This window comes from Brachypodium distachyon, chromosome 5 (genome assembly GCF_000005505.3).
Source record: "Brachypodium distachyon strain Bd21 chromosome 5, Brachypodium_distachyon_v3.0, whole genome shotgun sequence".
NCBI classification, from domain to species: domain Eukaryota; kingdom Viridiplantae; phylum Streptophyta; class Magnoliopsida; order Poales; family Poaceae; genus Brachypodium; species Brachypodium distachyon.
Window position 1 is genome coordinate 16640324 of NC_016135.3, and position 21726 is coordinate 16662049.

Below are 21726 nucleotides of genomic sequence, written 5' to 3' on the forward strand. Positions count from 1 at the left end.
GAAGAGGAGCCTCCACGCCGCCACCTTACTCCCCACCTTGTCCACCATAGAGCTCAACTAGTTAGCTGTGACCTTGCGGACCCCAAGCGGAAGCCCCAAGTATGTGCAAGGAAAGCTGCCCACTTCGCATTGGAGCAAGGAGGCAACAAGCTCGCCTTGTTCCTGGGAACAACGAATGAGGTGGGCCGAGCACTTAAAAAAGTTTGTGCGTAGCCCTGATGCCATGCTGAAGTCACTAATGATGGCTGAGCAGGCCAAAAGGTCCTTCCGAGTGGGTCGCAGGAAGGTGACCACATCATCCGCAAAGATGGAGGTACGATGGTGAAACCCACGCTCCGCCAAACGGGAGAGCACACCCTCCGCCGCTGCCTTCTCGAAAAGGCTGTGGAGGATGTCCATCACCAGGATGAACAACATCGGCGACAGGGGGTCCCCCTGCCGAAGTCCACGCCTATGATCAATAGGCTCGCCGAGGATCCCATTCATGAGCACTCGAGTGGTGCCGTCGAGAGAAGCCCACAGATCCATGACCTAAAGCGAGGTCCAAAGCCCCTCCTCTCAAGAGTCTCAAGGAGGAACCCCCAATCCACAGTGTCGAATGCCTTCATGATGTCAAGCTTGAGAAGAACGGCATCGATCCTCGCACTGTGCAGCCGCCTCGTCGTGCCTTAGACTAGCATGAAGTTATCATGCAGACACCTGCCCTTAACGAAAGCGCTCTGATGAGGGCCCACCAAGCACGGCAGGTGGGCCACCACCCTTGTCACCACCACCTTGGCGAACAACTTTGCCATGCTATGAATGAGGCTCACCGGACGAAAATCCCGAACCTCCTTCGCATCTGGCCGCTTCGAAAGGAGGGTGATGAACGCCCTGTTAATGGCCTCCATCCCCCTGACATCGAGCCTAGCCATAGCCCGAAACACATCGACCACATCCTACTTGATAATATCCCAGCAGACCACATAGAAGCGCCCAGAGAAGCCATCCGGCCCCGGCGCCTTGTCCAGCTCCATGGACTTGACCACGGCCCAAATATCTTCCTCCGTAAAGTCGGCCTCGAGGCCCGTTAGATCACAGGTGGGAACACCAAGAGCCTCGAGGTCTAGCGTGGGCGGCACCAAGAAGGGAGGAGAAAAAATCATCCACCGCCATCGCTTTGGTCTCATGGTCCGACACCACCACCCCATCCACTAGAAGCTGCGAAATGAAGTTCTTCCTCCGGCGGTGGCTAGCCTGTAGGTTAAAAAATCTAGTACAGGCATCCCCCTCCTTCAACCAGAGCAGTCGCGACCTCTGCCTCGCCATCGTCCTCTCCAAAGAAGCCAGGGCAAGGAGCTTCTTCTTGAGGGCCCGCCTCAACGCCCTCTCCTCCGTAGACGGTGAACGGCTCTCCATCGCCACATCGAAGCGGAACATGACCTCCGTGGCCACAAGGATCTGTAGTTTCGTGTTCCCCACGAAACAGTCGCTCCAGCTTTGGAGCCGTTTTGCCACCGCCCGCAGTTTCGCATCCACCCTCTTGAAGGGGTTGCCAATCGCCGGCCCAGCATTCCAAGCCTCCTGAACCACATCCATGAATCCATCCACTTTGGGCCAAAAGCTATGGAAGATGAATCTATGGCCCCTCAACAATTGGGCCTCCAACGAGAGGAGTAGTGGGCTGTGATCCGAAGTTGCGGTGCTAAGAGCAGAGAGGAAGGAGTCCGGGTAGCTAGACTCCCAATCCACGGAGGCGAAGACCCTGTCCAATTTCTCCAAGGTCGCGTGCTCCCTCTCATTCGACCACGTGAACCTCCGGCCATTCAAGTAAAGCTCCTTGAGGTCAAGATCCCTCAACACCCGTCTAAACCGGCCCATCATCCGACGATTGATGAGCGAGTTATTCTTGTCACTAGGGTCGACAATAAGATTGAAGTCCCCAGCCAAGATCCACGGCCCAGCATGAAGATCACGAATATCCCTAAGCTCTTGCAAGAAGAGCACCTTGTCCTCATCACTCTGCGGCCCGTAGACCACCGTGAACCACCAACCCGGCCTCTATCCATCTTGGACAAAAGCCTTGACCGCATTCTCGGAGAGGTGTGGGTTCGAAATAGTGACCTCACCACTCTTCAAAGCCACAACAATCCCTCCACAAGTGCCATCCCCCGGGAGAAAGAAAAAAGAATCAAACCCCGGGCCCAAACACTCCTCCATCATGTAACGAGTAACCATGTTTAATTTAGATTCCTGAATCCCTACAACATTAGCCCCCAACGAGGCCACCACTTGGCGAACCGCTGTACGTTTAGCTCTAGAGTTTAAGTCACGTACATTCCACACCAATAAATTCAAAATCGTAGAAGCCATATACAAGCGCACCCACCACCAGCCTAAGGCCCAAAATGGCTCCTCGCGAGCTATCCGCTCGCAGCCACCACCCCTTCACCCTCCTCCAGAGGAAGGGCCTGGAACTCCCATCCGAAAAGTGCCATGATGGCCCCCAGGTGCTCTGAGCTCAGGGGTTGCTCGAAGAGGCGTAGGTAGGCTTGCAAGGCCTCATCGCCAATGTGCTCCCCCTCCCGTGCCAGCCCAAGACGCTGAATCAACACCTGTTGCTGCCTCTTAACACCAGCCGACGGCGTGCACTTGGCCGCAAGCCGGCGGCTACGCCGAGGAGACGACGGCGTCGTCACCCGTCGCCTCGCACATCTCGTCGGAGGCCTGGGCAGTATCTGAGTCATCGGGCGTCGGACGGCAGTCCGAAAGAGCTCAATCGCCTGCCCATCCTCCACCAACCGCGAATCCTCTCCTGGTGTTGCCGGCGCCGGCGACACGCTGACCTCGAACATGCACAAGCTCGGCTGAGCAGATCGAGGCGGAGAAAGCGTGCCCACCACCCGCGGAGAAGAGAACTCCGTCTCATCCAAGGTCCAGCACCCTGCCGACCTCTCCAGCCTCCAGGCCGAGCTTGCAGCCAGGGAAGAGGACCCCTTGGGTCCTGCGTCCACCACAGGTAAGGAAGATCCCTCCAGCCCGACGTCCACAGCAGGCGAGGAGGACCCCTCCTGACCGACGTCAATCACTGCCGAAAGGAAAGAAAGGGACGCCTAAAGGCGCATTGGGTCCCAATCCCCCCCGGCCTCCACATCCCCACGCTCCGGGAGAAGAAAGCAGGCCTCCGTCTCCAGAGGAGAGGCCTGCCGTGGAACAAACGCCAGTGCCATCGTTGAGAGGCGGGACCGGCCGACCACCGTGTTTTCCCCAGCCTGCACCCTACGGCCAGCATCCACGTGTGGCCCCGGGTGGTCGCCGACGTCGTCACTATCGACACGCCCGCGCGAGCACTCGAAAGAGGTCCGCCACGGCCCACGTGCCTCTCGACCCGTCCTCGGGTAGTACCCTGGAGCACCACCATCGTAGTCGTCGTCCGACACCCAATCGCCGTGCGACGAGCGGTCTGTCGACTCGCCCACCTCCTCCACTTGAAGCAAGTGAATGAGGACCTTGTACTCGAGCAGGTCCACCACCTGCGGAACCATCTGCTCCGGAGGCACCCTCAAGTCGTCATCCTCATCTTCCTCCACCGGTGCCGGCGGCTCGACAACCTGGTAGAGTTTCTCCTTTGGAATCATGTTCGGATTCGCCGTCCACACGAAGACCCGAAACCGGCCCATATCCACCCGGTTCGCAGTGTCCGTCCCCAACCTCTCAATCGAACATGCTGACCCCAACACAGAGGCAGCAGCTTCCACGCTCCAAGTATGGGGCGGAATGCCTTCTAGTTCAAGGTGAACCCGAAACAGCTGCGACCGTCCCACCGCCTGACGAAACCTGTTCCCATGGCGCGAAGCTGAGATTGAAGCCACGGCCTCCAATCACCTCCGTGGCCAGCACCGCATCCCGGCCCTCACGGGACCGGAAAACCACCAGAAAATCATCTGGCCAGAAGTGGTGGGTGGAGAACGAGCCCTCCAGCGCCGGGAAACGGTTGCCGATGACCGAAGAGACAGAAGAGAGTGAGACGCGAGGCTGGTTGCCGATGACCCGAACCACAAGGCTCCACTACAGAGTCTCCGACTCATCGTCAATGGCGCGGGTTCGCTGGACGATGCAGGTGTCCACCCTCGGACGCGCTGACGCCGCACCCCAGGGCAGCGCAATTGAGGAAGGCATCGTCTGGGGCAGGCCAGCAGCCGGTGCCACGACATCCTGCGACTGGACAGTGGGCGCCGGAGGCCGCGTCTGCGTCGAGACCCAGGCGGTTGCCCCAGCCACCTCTGCCACAGGCGCCGCCCCTGCCGCCCGCGACGGAACCACCGCGACGACCGCTGGCCAGCAGCCGAAGCACGCGCCACATGCCGAGAAGGAGCAGCCGTGGCCGTCCGTGCGACGGCCACCAGGGATCAAGGAATGCTCCCCAGCAGGAGCCGCAACAACGGGCGGCGGGGTCCCCTGACCCGTCTCGCCGGCGGCGAGCCCGAGGAGCTGCGACGTGACATGCCCCTCCCCCTTGCAGCGGAGGTACACCGTGGGGTTCGGGCAAAGGGCTGCCACATGATCCTCCCCCAAGCAGTTGAAGCATCGCCCGGAGAGCTCCTGCGGCAGCTCTGGGTTAGCGTGATCACCCGTAACGTCTGGCCGGCCAATAGAAAACCTCTCCCACGACCAGAGTTGCAACAATAAAGGACATCCAAGCAGGGCTGACTTGGGCGACGCAAGCTGGCAAGCGTTGCACATACCTCGGTACGTAGCCACTAAGACAGCCGAACCCCAACTCCTCTGTGTGAAGTCGTCACCACAAGTTGCATTCGCGATCTCCACTGCAATAGGGATGTAGCATGCGCTAATGGTGGTGACATGGTTCTCGGTGAACATCACCTTCCCGAGAAGCCACATTATATATGCCTCAAGGCTCCGAGTGATCTGAGGCTCAGTCATTTGGGTCTCTGGATACCCAAACTTCTGAATCTGCATGCAACAAAAACAGTGTTAGTAAAGCCATGCAAGTATATGAGGTATGCTCTTAGATATATTAACTTAAAACACATTGATCTAACCTGGTAATTGAGCAACCAATCTAGCTTAGATCCGTGAGCCTCTGAGGTGAGTGGCCTAGCTCCGGCAAGAATACCTTGAAAACGTAGGGCACAAATTAACACATAGTTCCACATAGAGTACAAATTAAAACATAGGGCACAAATTTACACATACCTTGAAAATGTAGTGCCATACCCTCCTGCCAATCAGCCGGTGCCTGCAACGGTCCTATGGGATCACCCACCAATGGTAGTCCCAGTAGTATCGACACATCCTGGAGAGTAGGAGCCATCTCTCCCCAGCGAAAGTGAAATGTGTGTGTCTCGGGCCTCCATCTATCCACTAAGCAGCTCAGCAGTGAGTGGTCAATTTGTAGCCGTGTAGAGTTGAAGCCTCGTCGCTCGCCCTCTACCATTTCCGCACGAGTTGCCTCAACAAGTCGTGCGAAAGGTAAAAGGCCAGCCCACTTCAAACTGCATAAATAAAATGGACATGCAAGGGATGAATAAATAAAATGGACATGGAAGAGATGAATAAATAAAATGGACATGGAAGGGATGAATGAATAAATACCGCTGAATCCAGGCAGGGTGTATCATCCAATTTTTCTTAGGAGTGCGCGTGACAAGGGGCTCGACACACCCAGGATGCGCCACCAATCGAGCAGCCCGATGCTTACTCTCAATCTCCGGAGCTAGCAATGATACTCTCTCCATTTTGTACCTGCAACATTTATAAACATAGTTAGACATACAATACAAAGTTAAGCATAGTTAAACTGAGAGTGCATATTAAAACATAGTTGAACAAAGCGTACAAATTAACACATAGTTTTACACAAAGTACAAATTAAAACACAGGGCACAAATTAACACATAGTTTCACATAGAGTACAAAATAAAACTTAGTTCCACATAGAGTACAAATTAAAACATAGAGTACAAATTAACACATAGTTTCACATAGAGTACAAATTAAAACATAGTTCCACAGAATACAAATTATAACATAGTTCCACACAGAGTACAAATTAAAACATAGAGTACAAATTAACACATAGTTTCACATAGAGTACATATTAAGGCATAGTCTTGTTTCTTCCTCTCCCTCGTCGTCCACGTCTCCCTCTTCCACGAGCAATAGCTCCGCCAGTACCGAAAGTTGGACAATACGTGTCCCTATGGCCAAAATGGTTTCATAGAAAACATTGTCGTGAAGGTCCTTCAGCTTCAGATTCATCCATATCATTTCGGATGCGCCTGTACCAAGCGCTTAAACATATTTCTATATATACATACACACGTATCCTCATAAACATATACATTATAGGATAAATACGTGAGAGATTAGGATTTACCCTTGAAGCGTGTGAACCCCAACCTCGAGCAGCCTCACAGTCACCGGATGAGCACCACCACCACCTCCAAACTCCTCCAAACCACCACCATTGCTCCAACTTTGCACCACAAAATTAGCTTTACATGGCCTATGAAAACAGTAGATCGAGGTGTCTTTGGGTGCCAACTAGGTAGGAGATGCGATTTTGTGGGTTAAATGGGATCAAAATACACTAATTTGGGCTAGAAAATTGGGGCATTTGAGAAGAAAAGGAAGAACAAAAGAAGAACAGAAGAACGAGGAGGAAGAAGTAGGGGGCACGGGCGGCTCGTCTGGCTGGGCTCAGGCACGGGAGGTATGGGAAGGGAGGAAGGGAAAGGGAAAAAAAAGAAAGATTCCGGTGGCCCGCGACCCACCAGGCCCCTTTCGGCCACGGCTAGGCCGACTGGGCTTCAGTCGGTCTAGACCAAGCCGATTGCCTCGTGAAGGCCTCATGCGCTGAGCAGCCGGCCTGCAGTCCAATCTACTTCTGCCAGGCCGACTGGACCCAATCGGCATGGTCCATGCCGAGACCGTATTATTTCTGAAATTTTTAAAAAACACGTATTATTTTTAAAAATGATTAAAGAATCGTATTATTTAAAAAAAAAATTGCACAGCAGTCAAGCTCCCAGGTACTACGTACTGTATTAGCAGTACTAGCCAAGTATTGACGTGTTGTGATCACAACCGCTCAAAAAAAAGAAACGTGTTGTGATGATCACAAGCTCTCGATCGATGGCCGGGTTGATTTTAATTTGCGATTGGAAAGCTACGTGTACGTACGAATGCATGGGTAGGTATTAGACAGTGACTCGACGGGGATCCGATGTAGTGTTATGGATGCGAGATAACCAGTTGTGTTAAGTACTTATTGGCCACCGTTGTGCGCTTTCAAAGTAGGAAGCGGCGGCTGCCGCCGGACGTGCCAACCACAACGTCGTACACTGCACCGGCCCGAGTCGATCGATCCCGTTAGTTGACGACATGATTGATGAAGCGACAAGAATTGCCTGTAGCCCTGTACGATCGATCAAGTTCGGCTAATCATCGGTACTTGACTCAGTTAATTAAATACTCCACTACGGAGTCCAATATTGTGGGAATGACGGAAACAACCTGACAATCTTGTAGTACTACTTCTTTTTGTTGCACTGAACTTTTGCCAGCAGTTTGGTTATTCTACTCTAAGTCACGCAAGTTTTCGGACGGAAGGCCTTGGTGATAATAAGTGGTATACAGGTAAGTTAATTTGTATACTTTTGTGCTCGCTCGGTTTTTAAATATAAGAAAGTTCTAACTTTGTGTTGAGTTAAAAAAATTCGAGTTTGGCCAAGTTTATCGAAAGACCCACAAAGATCTGCAATACCAAATGGGTATGCTATGAAAAAATATATATAATGACAAATTTAGTAAAATTGATTTAGAGTTCAAGATCTTCGTAGGTTTTTCTATAAACTAGGTCAATTTGTAGAAGTTTATCTTAGGACAAATTAAGTTAGGAATTCTTATATTCTACCGGCGTGACAAAGTCACGTTGACGCCTCATTATTGGTTCGTCTTAACGAGACACACAAGATGCCAATCTAGAGTTTAACACTAACCATCCAACCAATTATCGGTTCTTATTCAAACGTTAGCTAGTTTGCTCAGATTCCTCCTATGTTTTTTTTAGCGTCAGGTTCCTCCTATGTTGATTATATAACCAGACTTGGAACTCTTTATTAGCCTCGTTATTGATTTCTTGATAGATATGATGATGAATTGATAGGCAAGAACTGAAATCTGAAAAAGCACATGTCTCACAACTTAAATACTACTTATGCATTCATTACTCGCGTTGAATCTTATGAACCTATATTTGGTAAACACTAGCTTATTGTATTTTTGAGTTGTAATAATTAAGATTTTATCAGTATTTTATGATTTCATAATATTATGATTGTGTGCATCGATTGATGAAGAGCCGGAGGAACACCCGCCTCTTCGAGAAAAAAGAAGCCAGATGCCTAGATGAAGCAGGATTGTAATGCAGTAGCCCACCACCTTGCGCAGAGAGCCGGTGCGGTTTTACTAGGTAGCCTTCTTTAGCTCTAGCCTAGTCTCTAATTTTGTTAAAAGAATGTCAAATATATGTGCAGATCGAATTGGTCAGCTATGAATCAAGCATTTTGTATTCGCTAGCTAGTTCAACTTTGAAGAAGAGAACTAGCGTCAAAAACTATCTGTACTGATTGACTTACCTACCGATTGATTCTGCTCTGGCCAAATTTAGCTAAATGTTAATTCTAAGACCACAAAAAATAGATGCATGTGTAACAGCACCGGTGCAAAATAGTATACAAGAAAGAAAGTTTTATGATAAGATATATCAGTCCGAGTGCCGTGTCCCCTAAGATGATTGGGTATTGTGGAGATCGTGACAATCTGATATTAACAGGCTTGTACTTTTACGGTTGTTCTGGACTCCACGTCAGCGGTTTGGTTACTTGTTAATTAGTTGAAGACGAAGAAACCCACGCCACCGTAATATTGACCAGGACAGAATCAACCCCCACGAAGTTGTTTTATTTTCTTTGCGCGTGCCACACCTTAATTCCGATGATGTCCCTGACTGAGGCTTTCGTGTACAGACTACAGATTAGGAACTTCAGGAAGAAGCAGGTCGCGACTACTGAGATACGCGTTGGCGTTTGCATATACTGGAGTACTCCGTAGCTGACAAAAGTGTGGCCAAACCTGCTTCGGATGGCCATGATTATTGTTATTACATGATGGCGCAACCGGTGGGGGGCTCGTCGTACGGGACCAAGTGCGGCGCCGGCGGGTAGGCGGGGTAGCAGTAGTACAGCGGCTGGTACTCTGGCTTCTTCTTCTCCTCCTTGTCCTTGACTTCCTCCACCTTGACGATCTGGGCGTGGCCGAGCTTCTTGTTGCGCAGGCAGCAGACGAGGCTCACCGGGTCCACGCTCACGCCAACCACCTCCAGCATGTCCTTGCCGTCGCCCGTTATCCCCACCGAGATCACCCCTGCACGCCACGCACGCAGCTGTTAGTTATAATTAATTACTCCTTCCGTTTCATATTAAATGACTCAAATTTGTTTAAATATAGATGTATCTATAGCTGACAGGTGTCTAGATACAATACATGTGATAGAAAGTCAATTAATATGGAACGAAGGAAGTATTAGCATCACTGACACGCACATACGCGTGCAGACAGAGGGCTTACCGGGTATCCTCGCGGCTATCGCCATGGCTTTGGACCGGCTCTTCTCGTTCGGCATGCTCAAGCTGATGACAGTCTTTTGCTGCAACCAACAAGGGAAAAAAAAGTTGCTAAATATATTCTGTGGACGTAACGAGAGAAAGGCCGGCCGGGGGGAAGAAACAGAACACTTGTTCCATCCTTACCTTCATTGTGTACGTGATGCTAGCTTGTTATAGCTGGGAACGCTTTTGTGTTCTATCGAGGCTAAGGTTGGATGCTTGGGCTGGGCAGCTTTTGATAGATCTCCTGCAGACACAAGACCACCTGACCTGGAGAAGATGTACCCGTGGCTTGTGATTTCACGATTGAATGTAGCGCTGTTTTATACTAGTGGGCGCGCGCGGGTGGGAGATAAGGAGACCACACTTTCGTAGGTTGTAAGAAAATTCGCAGCAGCAGCAGCAGTTAGCTCCGCGTTACGCCGAGCGAACTACAGTAGAGTAGACTAGCCAAGTAAACGCGTCGTGATCACAAGGTCCCGCGCGGTTGATTTTTCCGGTCGGAATGCCCCACGCATTGGATTGGTCGATAAACATTAGATAATGACGAGATCCGGGTTCCGGTCGAAGACTACGTACGTGCGCTCCTACGAAGACGCACGCGCATGCCCATCTACGTCTCGTGTGCCCAGAACATGAGCACACGCTAGATCCCATCCCCATGTTATTTATCTCCATTTATTTGTTTAGTTGACACTACCACAAAACGGTTTATATCTCACGGCACATCAGTAACGGGTCTGGCGCGACCGTTACTGATGAATAACATCAGTGTCGCTCGCGGCCGCGGCCGTCACTGATGAACAGAACGGAGTCTGCCCGTCCCCGCCCAGCCATACATCAGTGACAGTCGCGCGAGGCGACCGCCACTGATGTACCATCATTCCTCGTGAGAGACATCAGTGACGGTTGCTTAAGGGACGACCGTTACTGATGAGTGATACATCAGTAACGGTCGCCCTAACGTGCCCGTCACTGATGTACGGAGCATATCAGTAACGGTCGCTCGCGGCCCGACCGTTACTGATGTGTGGTACATCAGTAACGGGCCGATATAAAGCGACCGCCACTGACGTACCTCCTATTATCAGTAACGGTTGCCCAAGTCTAGACCACCACTGATGAGCGTCGCGGTTTAAATACGCTGGGCAGATCCGCAGCTGGTCGCGCTGCGCGTCGTAACGGACCAGCTGCGTCCCCTTCTCCTCCGGCGACGGCGGAGCGCTGCCCTCCGCCTTGGCCGCCGGCGAACCCAGGTAGCCCCTTCTCCCTCTCCCTTTCTCCTCTCTCCCCCGCCCGGCGCCCCCCATCTCCAGCGAGCTCCATTTTTGGAGCTCCGGCGGGCGGCGGCCGATGAGCTCCATTTTTCGATCCCGAAGCTTTCCTCTCACTTGCGAGCTCTCTCTCCTTCCCGATCTTTCTTGCCGGCCTCCATTTTTTGTCCGAAGTTCCCCAATTTCAAATTTTTGAGCTCCGACCGCCGGCCAAAATGCGGCCTCCTCGTCGTCGCCCGGAGCTTCCCTCTCCCTTGCGAGCTATCTCTCCCTCCCGATCTTTCCCATTGTCCTCCAATTTCTCTCTGCATGTCCCCAATTTCAAATTTTTAGTTAGCCCTTAACCCCGATTAATTAACACCTTAATCCCCTTTTAATTATTAGGCTAACTATTTTGCTTTGTGTTTTCTTGTGTGTTGTAGTAAAATAAAATCTTTATATGGCCGAGCCGTAAATTCTACATGGCGACGACTAAGTCAACATTTTCCCAAGTATGAGTCAAGACGCCCACGTGGCGCAGTCAATCCTACGTGGCAAAGGAAGACAAGTCAACAAGTCAAGTCTCTCATGCCATGGTCAAAGAGTGGAATGAGCTAGAATAGGGGCAAGAAAGGTGTGGGGATGAGACTTTTGGTCCATGGTGGACCATGGATCAACCCTCACTTTCCCTCTCATGGTGCACACAAAAGGTCTTTTGTCATGGACCCCTAGGCTATAAATATCCCCATGGGGGCATGTACCATTCACTCTCATTTGAATAAACTCAAGGGGAGAGGGTTAGAGTGTTCCCTCTAAGGTTCACTCTCGCGCGCCGCTCTCGACTGAAAGTCGATCGGCCTCGAGAAAGCCTTCTAGGGGACTCTAGTTTCGAGGCTCCGAGCTAACCTTAGTTGGCACTGGCTCGAAGGAGAACGGGTTGGGTTAGACTTTCGAGGGTATCCTAACATCGATACTTGGAAAGACGCGTTCGGTCCAAGTACGAGGCGGCCCCGACGAATCTCTCGCTAAAAGGTGTCTTGGGAAGATCCGTTCGGCCCAAGCCCTTGGCTAACAACCCTCTCGAAGTCTTTCCTAACATAGGATTAAGTCGCACCCGCAAGATCGACCGAACCTATTCAAAAAATATCGACACGTCAACTTGTCCAAGTGTACGTCGACCTTTGCTATAAGGCCGGCGTACACGCCCTACCTTTATACCCGCACTTGTGCCATCGAGTATTGACACCCCTTACTCTAATTGTTGTCAAGAACAACAACAGTGGCGCCGACCATGGGGAACCCTCGCCGCAATTGAAGATTTAATGGCCCCGACGAAGCCTACTTCATCAGGTCCCCAACTTGCCGCAAAGTCTACACAGTTGCAAACGAAGGTCTTTTGTCATGGACCCCTAGGCTATAAATATCGCCATGGGGGCTCCCGAGGAAGAAGGAATCCTCACCAATACGGACGTCGCCGCAAGCACGGTCGCTGCGACGGAAGTCGCGGTCGCCCCTTCGCTACCGTCCGTCCCGGAAGGAACCGAGGTGTTCGAAACCGTCGTAGGCGGTCCCTCGACACTCACCAATGTGGTGGCAAGGATCGGTGAGCTGCCTACGGTTGCCACCCCCGCAGGGGATACCTAACTCGGCATGCCTCGCTCGATGGGCTTCGCGCCACCTTTCCTACAACTGGTAGTGACCCTGCCCTCGGGAACCTACAAGAGGAAACAATGTGGCGTAAGGAGGATCCGCGCCGGAAAACCAAGGAGTCTCATCCTACGACCCCTCCAACCCGGGATTACCTCCAGTGGTGCTCACCGTGATCGCCCATGGAGCTCCTTGGTATCATCCTTATTGGGGGCTTCTGCCGCCAGGCGCTCTCCAAGTCGCACACGCTCAACATCAACCTCGCTTTGCAAGTGCCCCGCAAGCGCCCCTTGCTCCCCCCGTCGGAGTCGAGCAAGGTGGCAACCAGGTACCTCGCGACACCTATAGCGACGAAAGCGACGAGGGAGGACCTCGCCACCGAAGGAACCAAAAGAATCGGCCGACTTGCAACCCTCTCACGCGGGAGATCCAAGACACGCCTTTTCCGCCAAGGTTCAAGCCGCCTACAATACGGCCGTACGACGGGGAGTCGAATCCTCTTCAATTCTTGGAGGTCTACTCCACCGCAATACGGGCCGCTGGGGGAGGACCCATCGAGATGTGCAACATCTTTCCGCTCGCGCTCACCGAATGGCGCAAACTTGGTTTTATAACCTGCGGAAGAACTCCGTGCACTCGTGGGAGCGCCTCCAAGAGGTCTTCATCGCCAACTTTCAAGGAAACTTCAAAGAACCCGTGCGGGCTCACGAGCTATACGCCATGAAACAAAAGCCGGGGGAATCCCTCTGAAGCTTCTTCCATCGCTTCGCAAAGGTGCGAAGCCAAATCGTCAATCCGCCGTCGACCATCGTAATCGACACATGCATGCAAGGCCTTCTCCAAGGAGAAGTGAATTGGGCCCTAAGTCGTAACCCACCGAAGACGACCGAGGAGCTCTATCGAATCTTGCAAGAATACGCCCGGGGCGAAGACAGGGACATCGCCAAAAAAGACGCGCCGCGTGCCACTCCCGAAGGAACTCCCTCGTTCGATAAACTCCCTGCGCCCACTTCGTCTTCCAAGAAGAAGAGGAGATGGGGGAAAAAGGCCCCCGGCGACCAAGCCCGGAAGATCTTCACCGTCGAAGGACAAGCACCATCCCAAAAGACTTGGCAACCCAAGAAGCCACCTCGCCCCGCCGAGGGAGGAACTGGGAGATGCCTCATCCACAACTCAACAAGCCACATCACCGAAGAGTGCAACACTCTCATCACGGCTCGCAAAGAATTCCAGGCACGAATGCAAACCCGGTGCAAGGATGAGAAGATAGCCGACGCTCCACGCCCCGCCAACGTCCTTGTCGTTGACCCAGCACCAAAGGAGGATAACCTCCCGTTCCAGGAACCCGCACATCACGTCGGAGTGATACTCGGGGGTTCCGCCACGGGACGGGGATCAATGCAGCAACGCAAGGAGTATGCTTGAGAAGTCAACATCGTGGGAACCTTCACCCGACACCACCACCCAAGTGGGCAGCGTGCCAATTGCCTTCACCGAAGAAAACGCCAAGGGGATATGTTTCCCACATGACGACGCCCTCTTTGTGACGACGATCGTCGCCAATTGTGAGCTCAAGAAGATTCTCGTGGATGGCGGAAGCTCCGCCGACATCCTATATCTGAGCACGTTAAAGAAGCTGATGGAACCACAAGGGGATACAAGAACGACTCGTTGCAGCCATCCCTTTATCCCCTCACCGGCTTCGTGCCAGGGAAGTCCATTTAGCCGCTCGGACAAATTGAGCTCCTCACGACCTTCGGAGACGCCACAAATCATCGGACCGAGCTTGTGCGTTTCGACGTGGTGGATATGGAGGCCTCCTTTAACGCCATCCTCGGGAGGACAACGCTAAACCGTCTTTGTGCCGCCATCCACCACAACTTCTTGTGCATGAAGATCCCAGGCCCAAAGCGCGTTGTGCCGCCATCCACCACAACTTCTTGTGCATGAAGATCCCAGGTCCAAAGGGCGTGATAACGGTCCACGCCGAGCAATCTTCCGATAGGAAGACACTCTACCGCCATGAGACCAAGTGCGCCGAAAAGGGAGAATGATCCAAGAGTATTAACATGTTTTCGAACGCGGGGACATCCGGAACCAATCACCTGGAGCGCTACATCCCTAAGCCCCTCCCCGAAGGAGAACTCAAGGAAGTACGCGTCTCCCAAAATGATGCCACACGCACGGTGAAGATTGGAGCCGACCTCCCGAGTAAACTCGAGGAAGAACTCGTCGACCTGCTTCAAAAGAATTCCGACCTCTTCGCTTGGTCACCTTCCGACATGGGAGGAGTCCCGCGCGACGTCATGGAACATCGCCTCGCCGTGAGACCCGACAATGCTCCCGTAAAACAAAAGCTCTGGAAGCTCTCCACCGAGCGAAGCGAAGTCATCAAGTAAGAAATCGCCAAACTCTCCCACGTCGGTCTCATCCGAGAAGTTTGGCACCCCGAGTGGTTAGCCAATCCAGTCTTGGTAAAGAAAGCCAACGGCAAGTGGCGAATGTGTGTCGACTTTACTGACTTGAACAAGGCGTGCCCCAAGGACAACTACCCGCTCCCTCGGATCGACCAACTGGTCGACTCCACGGCGGGATGCGAAAGGTTGAGCTTCTTGGACGCCTAATCAGGGACCAAGTCCACATGGCCAAGGAAGACGAGGAAAAGACCAGCTTCATCACTCCCATCGGCACCTTTTGCTATCGCAGAATGCCTTTTGGTTTAAAGAGCGCCGGCGCAACTTTCCAACGCCTCGTCAGCCTCATCCTCAAAGAACAATTGGGGAGAAACGCCAAAGTCTACGTTGACGACGCCGTCATCAAAAGTCAAATTGCGAAGACCCATCCCAAGGACCTGCAAGAAACCTTCGACAATCTCCGCAAGTACGGCGTGAAGCTCAATCCGAAGAAGTGCGCATTCGGAGTTCGAGGAGGAAAACTCTTGGGCTTCCTCGTCTCTCAACGAGGGATCGAGGCCAACCCGGAGAAAATCCGGGCCATCATGGAGATGGAACCTCCTCGCTCCGTCAAAGATGTGCAACGCCTAGCGGGAAGAATGGCGGCCTTGGGACGGTTCATCGCCCAGTCAGCCGAGAAGGGTCTTCCTTTTTTCAAAGCCTTGAGAAGCCTCGACAACTTTGAGTGTACCGACGAAGCTCAAAGGGCCTTCGAAGAGCTCAAGACCTATTTGTCGACCCCTCCACTTCTCACGAGCCCAAAGCAGGGGGAGCCTTTGCTACTGTACCTTGCCGTGACCCCGGTCGCCATAACCGCAGCACTCGTGAAGGAAGAAGACGGGTCACAATGCCCAGTATATTACGTGAGCGAAGCCTTGGGAGGAGCAAAGGGTCGATACACCCAGATCGAGAAGATCGCATATGCCCTCCTCATGGCCTCTCGAAAACTCCGTCATGACTTCATGGGCCACACCATCATGGTGCCAACTATCTTCCCACTCAAGAAAGTCTTCGGCAATAAGGAGGCCACCGGAAGAATCGCCAAATGGGCCACGGAATTGGCCCCCTTCTCCCTGGAACTCACAGCGAGAGCGGCCATAAAATCCCAAGTCCTGGCTGACTTTGTGGCCGAGTGGCATGCTCCACTGAGCCCGCCCAAAGAAATCGCCTCCAAGATCGAGCCCCCCGAACAACATTGGATTATGAGGTTCGATGGCTCCAAGCGCCTCGACTGCGCCGGGGCCGGAGTCATACCCATCAACCCCGAAGACAAGATCTTGGAGTACGCCGCCCATCTTGACTTCAACGCCACCAACAATATGGCGGAATATGAGGCGCTACTTCTCGGGCTTCGGCTGACCAAGGCCATGGGAGTCCGACGCCTTCTCATCTAAGGAGACCCCCAACTGGTGATAAACCAAATGGACAAGTCATATCAATGCCTTGGTGAAAGGATGAAGAAATATATCGAAGAAGTTTGCAAGATGGAACGGTATTTCCTGGGCATGTAGGCGCGACGCATTCCACGAGGAGAAAACCACCTGGCCGACAGGTTAGCCCGAACGGCCGGTTCCAAAGAGCCGCTGCCACCCGGTGCATTCTTCGAAGTAATTCGCGCCCCATCTATAAAGGAAGAAACCAACGCCCTTGACGAAGCTTCAAAGACCAGCATGATCATCGACGCTCCACCCTCTTGGATGACACCAATTATCTGCGCCTTCAAAGGCGAGCTGGACGAAGAAGCGGAAGGCCCAAGCGCCAAAACTCTGCTCGCAAAAGCCAAGATGTACGTCCTCCTCGATGGGATCCTATACAAGAAAGGAGCGGCCGCATTGCTTAAATGCATCACTCCTGACCGAGGAGCCGAGCTCCTCATGGAAATCCACTCAAGAATATGCGGCCACCATCTTGCGCCAAGAGCCACCGCGGCAAAAGCCCTACGTCAGGGATTCTATTGGCCCACCATGGTGCAAGACGCAATCACCATATTGCAGCGCGAAGTTTACCAGAAAATGGCTAAGTCAATCCATGCGCCCGTGACTTCCCTGAAGAACATCCCGATAACATGGCCATTTGCACGCTGGGGAATGGACCTTCTCGGGCCTTTCCTTGCATGCAACGGGGCCTGCAAGTATCTCGTGGTGACGATTGATTACTTCTCCAAATGGATAGAAGCAGCGCCGCTTGGCAAGATCACGTCACAGGCCGTCCAGAATTTTTTCTGGGAAAACATCGTATGCCGATATGGTGTTCCACGAGAGCTAACCGTGGACAATGGCAAACAGTTCGACTATGCGGAATTCATCAAATTCTGTGAATACCTTGAGATCAAGCTGCACTTCGCATCCGTAGCTTACCCCAAGAGCAACAGCGCATGCGAAAGGACAAATGGACTAATCCTCCAAGGACTCTGCCGAAGGATAGAGCACACGGTTAGCAAAGCAAGGGGAGCATGGGAAGTTGAACTCGCTAGCGTGGTTTGGGGCATACGCACCTCCGTAAGCCGTTCCACGGGCCGAACACCATTCTCTTTGGTGTATGGAGCCGAAGCCGTTCTTCCTGCCGAGGTCGAGTTCCGCTCACCTCGGGTCGAAAGGCTCCAAGAAGCCACCCCAATCGCCTTCATCGAAAATGAAGAGCATCACAAGACGGCCGTCGATCTTGTGGAAGAAGCTCGTGACAAAGCCCTCACGAGGCACGCCGTCTACGAGCAAAGCGCCGCACGCTTCTACAACACAAGGGTGTGGGAACGAGCCTTCTCTCAAGGAGATCTCATGCTGAAAAAGAATGTCGACCCAAAGTTCCAGCGCAAACTCGACCCTAAATGGGAAGGGCCATACCGCATCGCCGCAGTATTGCGAAATGGTGCATACCACCTCGAGAATATGAAAGGGCAAAACCTTGTCCACACTTAGAACGACGACAAGCTCCGGCGTTTCTACGCCTAAGGAGGACCCTCAAGGCCAATCCTTGCCGCTCCCAAAAGGAGACTATCAGCGCCCAACCGGCCTTTTCCTACGAAACTTCAAGGGATCGTAAGCGCCAACGAGGCCACGTCTGCATAAGGCTTGTAAGTGCCCATCGGGCCATACCTTAAGACAAGAAAGCAAGGATCAATAAAGCAAGTTCCTTTGAGGAAAAATTAAAAATGACACGAGACACTCACACGACTCATCGTCGTAAAAGAGCCGCTGCCCCTGTGCCGCTCACCGAGGAACGCGGAAAGGCCTCCGTTGACCCGAGCATCCTCTAAAACATGTCCACGGACATAGGTCGCTACTAGCGACTTGTTCCTTGGTGGATCCTAGTGTGCCTCAAGGCCATCCACCAAGTAGAACCAAGTCCTCCGAGGACCGGAAGCATCTTAAAACACATTTAAGGGGAACCAAAAAATCAGCGAGTTATGCATGAGCTTACTTACCTCGGAGAACCGTGCTACCCGTGGGCGAGACGTCGCGCACGGGCCTGCATGATAGTAACCGGGTTAAGGCTCCATAATAATTGCGGGAAAGCATAGCTTCCTGAAGTCCGAAGAGGAAAAATTCCGCATGAAATTTCCCGAACAGCAGGTCAAAATGACCGGATCACCACCGGCATATCGATAGCGACCCTCACAAGGGTACTAGGACTCATGGCTCATAACCATGACCTAAGGCGCCGAAGCCAAGTCGTATCCCAATGGCGACAGCAATTGATAACACAAAAGTGCAATCATAGCGAACGATCGCGAGCTATATAAACTGAGGAAATATAGTACTTCACAAGAAAGAAATATAGTACTCCAAGAAACGCATGTTGAGCGAAGTTAACATTTCCGATAATGTCGACTACATGGTGAAACATGAGAAATACATGCTGAGCTAAGTTAACATTTACGATAATGTTGACAACATAGTGAAGCATAAAACACAACAAAAAAGTTGCCTTACAACCTCTACGACTAAGAGCCTAAACATGCTATCCATGGGGGCTAAGTCAAGTGGAGATATGCAACATCGCATAAGTAAGCAGCTGAGGTACATCACCGCCTCCGAGGGCGACGAGGCTCACGCCTCACCGTCACCCTCCCGAAGAGCGGGCTCAAGGCAACGCACGAAGCGTCGAGCCTGAGCGCGAAGAGGAGCACCCTGGTCCGTCAGAAACTTCTTCGCCCGATGATACATCTCACCCTCAAGCCCGCTCGTCCCGGCACCGCCGTCCAGGACTGCCGCAACCGCCGACGAAACAAGTCGGGCACCCGTACGCAGGAGGCACTTCTTCACGGTAGGCTCAATGAGCTCCACCTGGGAAGTAAGCACCCTGCTCGCCTCATCCACCGTACGACACGGAGGAAGATCTGGCTGGGGAACACTCCTCAAGCAAATCATCGTTTCCCGAATCTCGGTGGCCTGAGCAAGTAAAAGCGAAACCACCTCGGGACGATGATCCGGAGGAGGACGAGCACGAGGAGCAAGCATCGGGCCGTCACCCGCTACCGCCAACTCCACCTTGAGGGAAGCAGCCTCCGCACGGGCATGCTCCCTATCAAGGTTTGCCACCACCAAGTCCTCCTCAACTCGACGGGTCCTCGCAATCTCGTCCTTCTGGCGCTCCTCAGCAAGTCGAGCCCTGGTCTCCACGGCCGCAAGCTCCGCCAAAACGCGAGAAGGCTCGGCCTCCACAGCCTCGCGCTGCACCCTCTCCGAAGCCAACTCGCTCAAGGCAAGGGTAGACTTGGACATCTCCACGTCCAAAGCAGCGGAAAGCGCCCCCACCTGAGTCTTGAGGGCAGGAAGGGCGCCCACGGCCTCGACCAAACCTCTCACCTACAAAGAAGAGGGAGTTAGCGCAAAGCTAACCCGAAGGACAAAGGGAGATACATCACGGATGCTCACCAGCTCTAGTGTCACGAAAGGATATCTCGCTCCATCCTCGGTCGTCGGAAGTGCTCCATCCCTCGCTTGAGTCGAAGGCTCGCCCTTAAGAACCCTGGGCTCCGCGACCCTCGCACCTGAAAACAAACCAAGGAGATCGTGTCAAAATCATTCGGAAAAAGAATGACGTGACTAAAAGAGAAGGGCACTCATCCGAGGTAGGAGCATCCTCCTTGGGACGCTCGCGACAAATGGAGAAGCTCCGGTCGAGAACTCTACCACTGAGTCGCTCCGAAGCCGAAGCCCCGTCTCGCGAGTGAAAGCCTCAACCTCGTGACTTGAAGGATGAAGAACTTGGTCAAGTCCAATCTTCCCCTTCATGTGCAGGTCCAAGGTCACCCTAAGGGGGGACCTCGACTCAACCACGACGGGACCCGCCGAATCCGCCGGGGCATAGTCAAGAGAAGGAGAAGGAGTCAAGGGAGCCTTTCTCTTGCATCCACTCGACGGACGAGGTATCTTGGGGACCGGCGCGACAGGCACCGCCAAGCCCAGCACCGCCGTTCCCACCTTCGCCTTCCCACAAGAGTCTCGTAACTTGGACCCCACCGCCAACATCGACGGTGTAGCCAAGCGGGAGTAGTGATCGCCCACTCGGAGAAGGCGACCAAGCTTCGGGTCCTGTCGCATCGGCACCATCTTCCCGAAGCACTTCACGATGATGTTGTGGCATCCCCCCTCGCTGATCTTGGTCTCGTAGTCGCGGTGCTCTGGTCCTCCATACGGACCTATCAGCTGCGCGGCCCACAACACCGCCCTCTCCTCGGAAAACGTCGCTGAAAACGACAATCCAAAATTGTTAAGTACGTTCACAGGGGAAAACAATCAAAGCACGAAGGGGAGAGGAGTGCCACTCACGTGCGGTGACGAGCTGTGGAGGACGGAAAGATCGAGGGATCCCCATCTCTGACCTCGGACGGCTCCTCATCATGAAGCGTCCCGCCATCACCATCTCCTCCATGAGGTCACGAAAGCTCCTCTCGGCGGACACCTCCTTGATCTTGGCCACCTTTCAGAGGTCGGCCGACCGAGGATCGCCAGGGTGAGACACCTCCCTAAGGCCTCCGGCCCTAGAGTGCCGAGGGAGATCACCCGTGTGCCGAAGACGGATCTTCGAAGCCCGAAGGAGAAACCACTGGGACTCCCACTTGTCGAACAACTTCTCCGCGCTCTTCCCCGACATGAGCAGGAAGTCGTCCCCAAAGCCGGAACGAAGCCTCAGGTTCACCGAACCAAAGGCGCTCGGAGCAAAGCCGTCCGGAGTGAGCAACTCCCTAACCTCCACAGTGAAGTAGAATAGCAAAAGCTTCATCGAAGGCTCCTCGTGAAGCGCCGTCTCACGCATCCACCTGAAAACGTTCAACCTCACGATCGTCGACAGGTGAAGCTGGGCCAACTCGATGACGTACGTCTCCAGGAACTTCAGCAAGAAGGGATGAATAGGCACACACAAGCCGGCGTGGAACCAAGCCGAGAATGCCACGATGCATCCCGGACGCCGCCGCTGGTCGAGCCTCACCTCCTCGCCATCGGGCAGGATACCGTCCCCCTTGGGGAAGTAACCCGCCTACTCTAGCTGGGCAAGATCCTCGGGGCTCATCATCAAAGGGAGAAGGTGGTCGTGTGCCCAACCTCCGCCGTCCACGGGCGCTGTTGAAACCAACGGAGGGCCACCACGAGGGCGGAAGGAGACCTTCTTCTTCCGTGACGGTCGGTTCGCCGCAAGCTACGTTGCGGAAGACCCCCTCACCTACAATGGCTCACCAACCGGACGCTCGACATCGGGTCC

General features: G+C 53.2%; 1 protein-coding gene across 1 annotated transcript; it reads right to left on the minus strand.

The window, feature by feature from the left end:
- Positions 1-8995: 8995 nt before the first annotated feature.
- On the minus strand, positions 8996-10032 carry LOC100833023. Its single transcript, XM_003579890.4, has 3 exons — positions 9816-10032; positions 9634-9712; positions 8996-9429 (listed from the first exon to the last, which is right to left on the minus strand). The coding sequence occupies exons 1-3, from the start codon at positions 9819-9821 to the stop codon at positions 9167-9169; spliced, it is 348 nt and encodes a 115-aa protein (XP_003579938.1). The 5' UTR covers positions 9822-10032; the 3' UTR covers positions 8996-9166.
- Positions 10033-21726: the final 11694 nt, after the last annotated feature.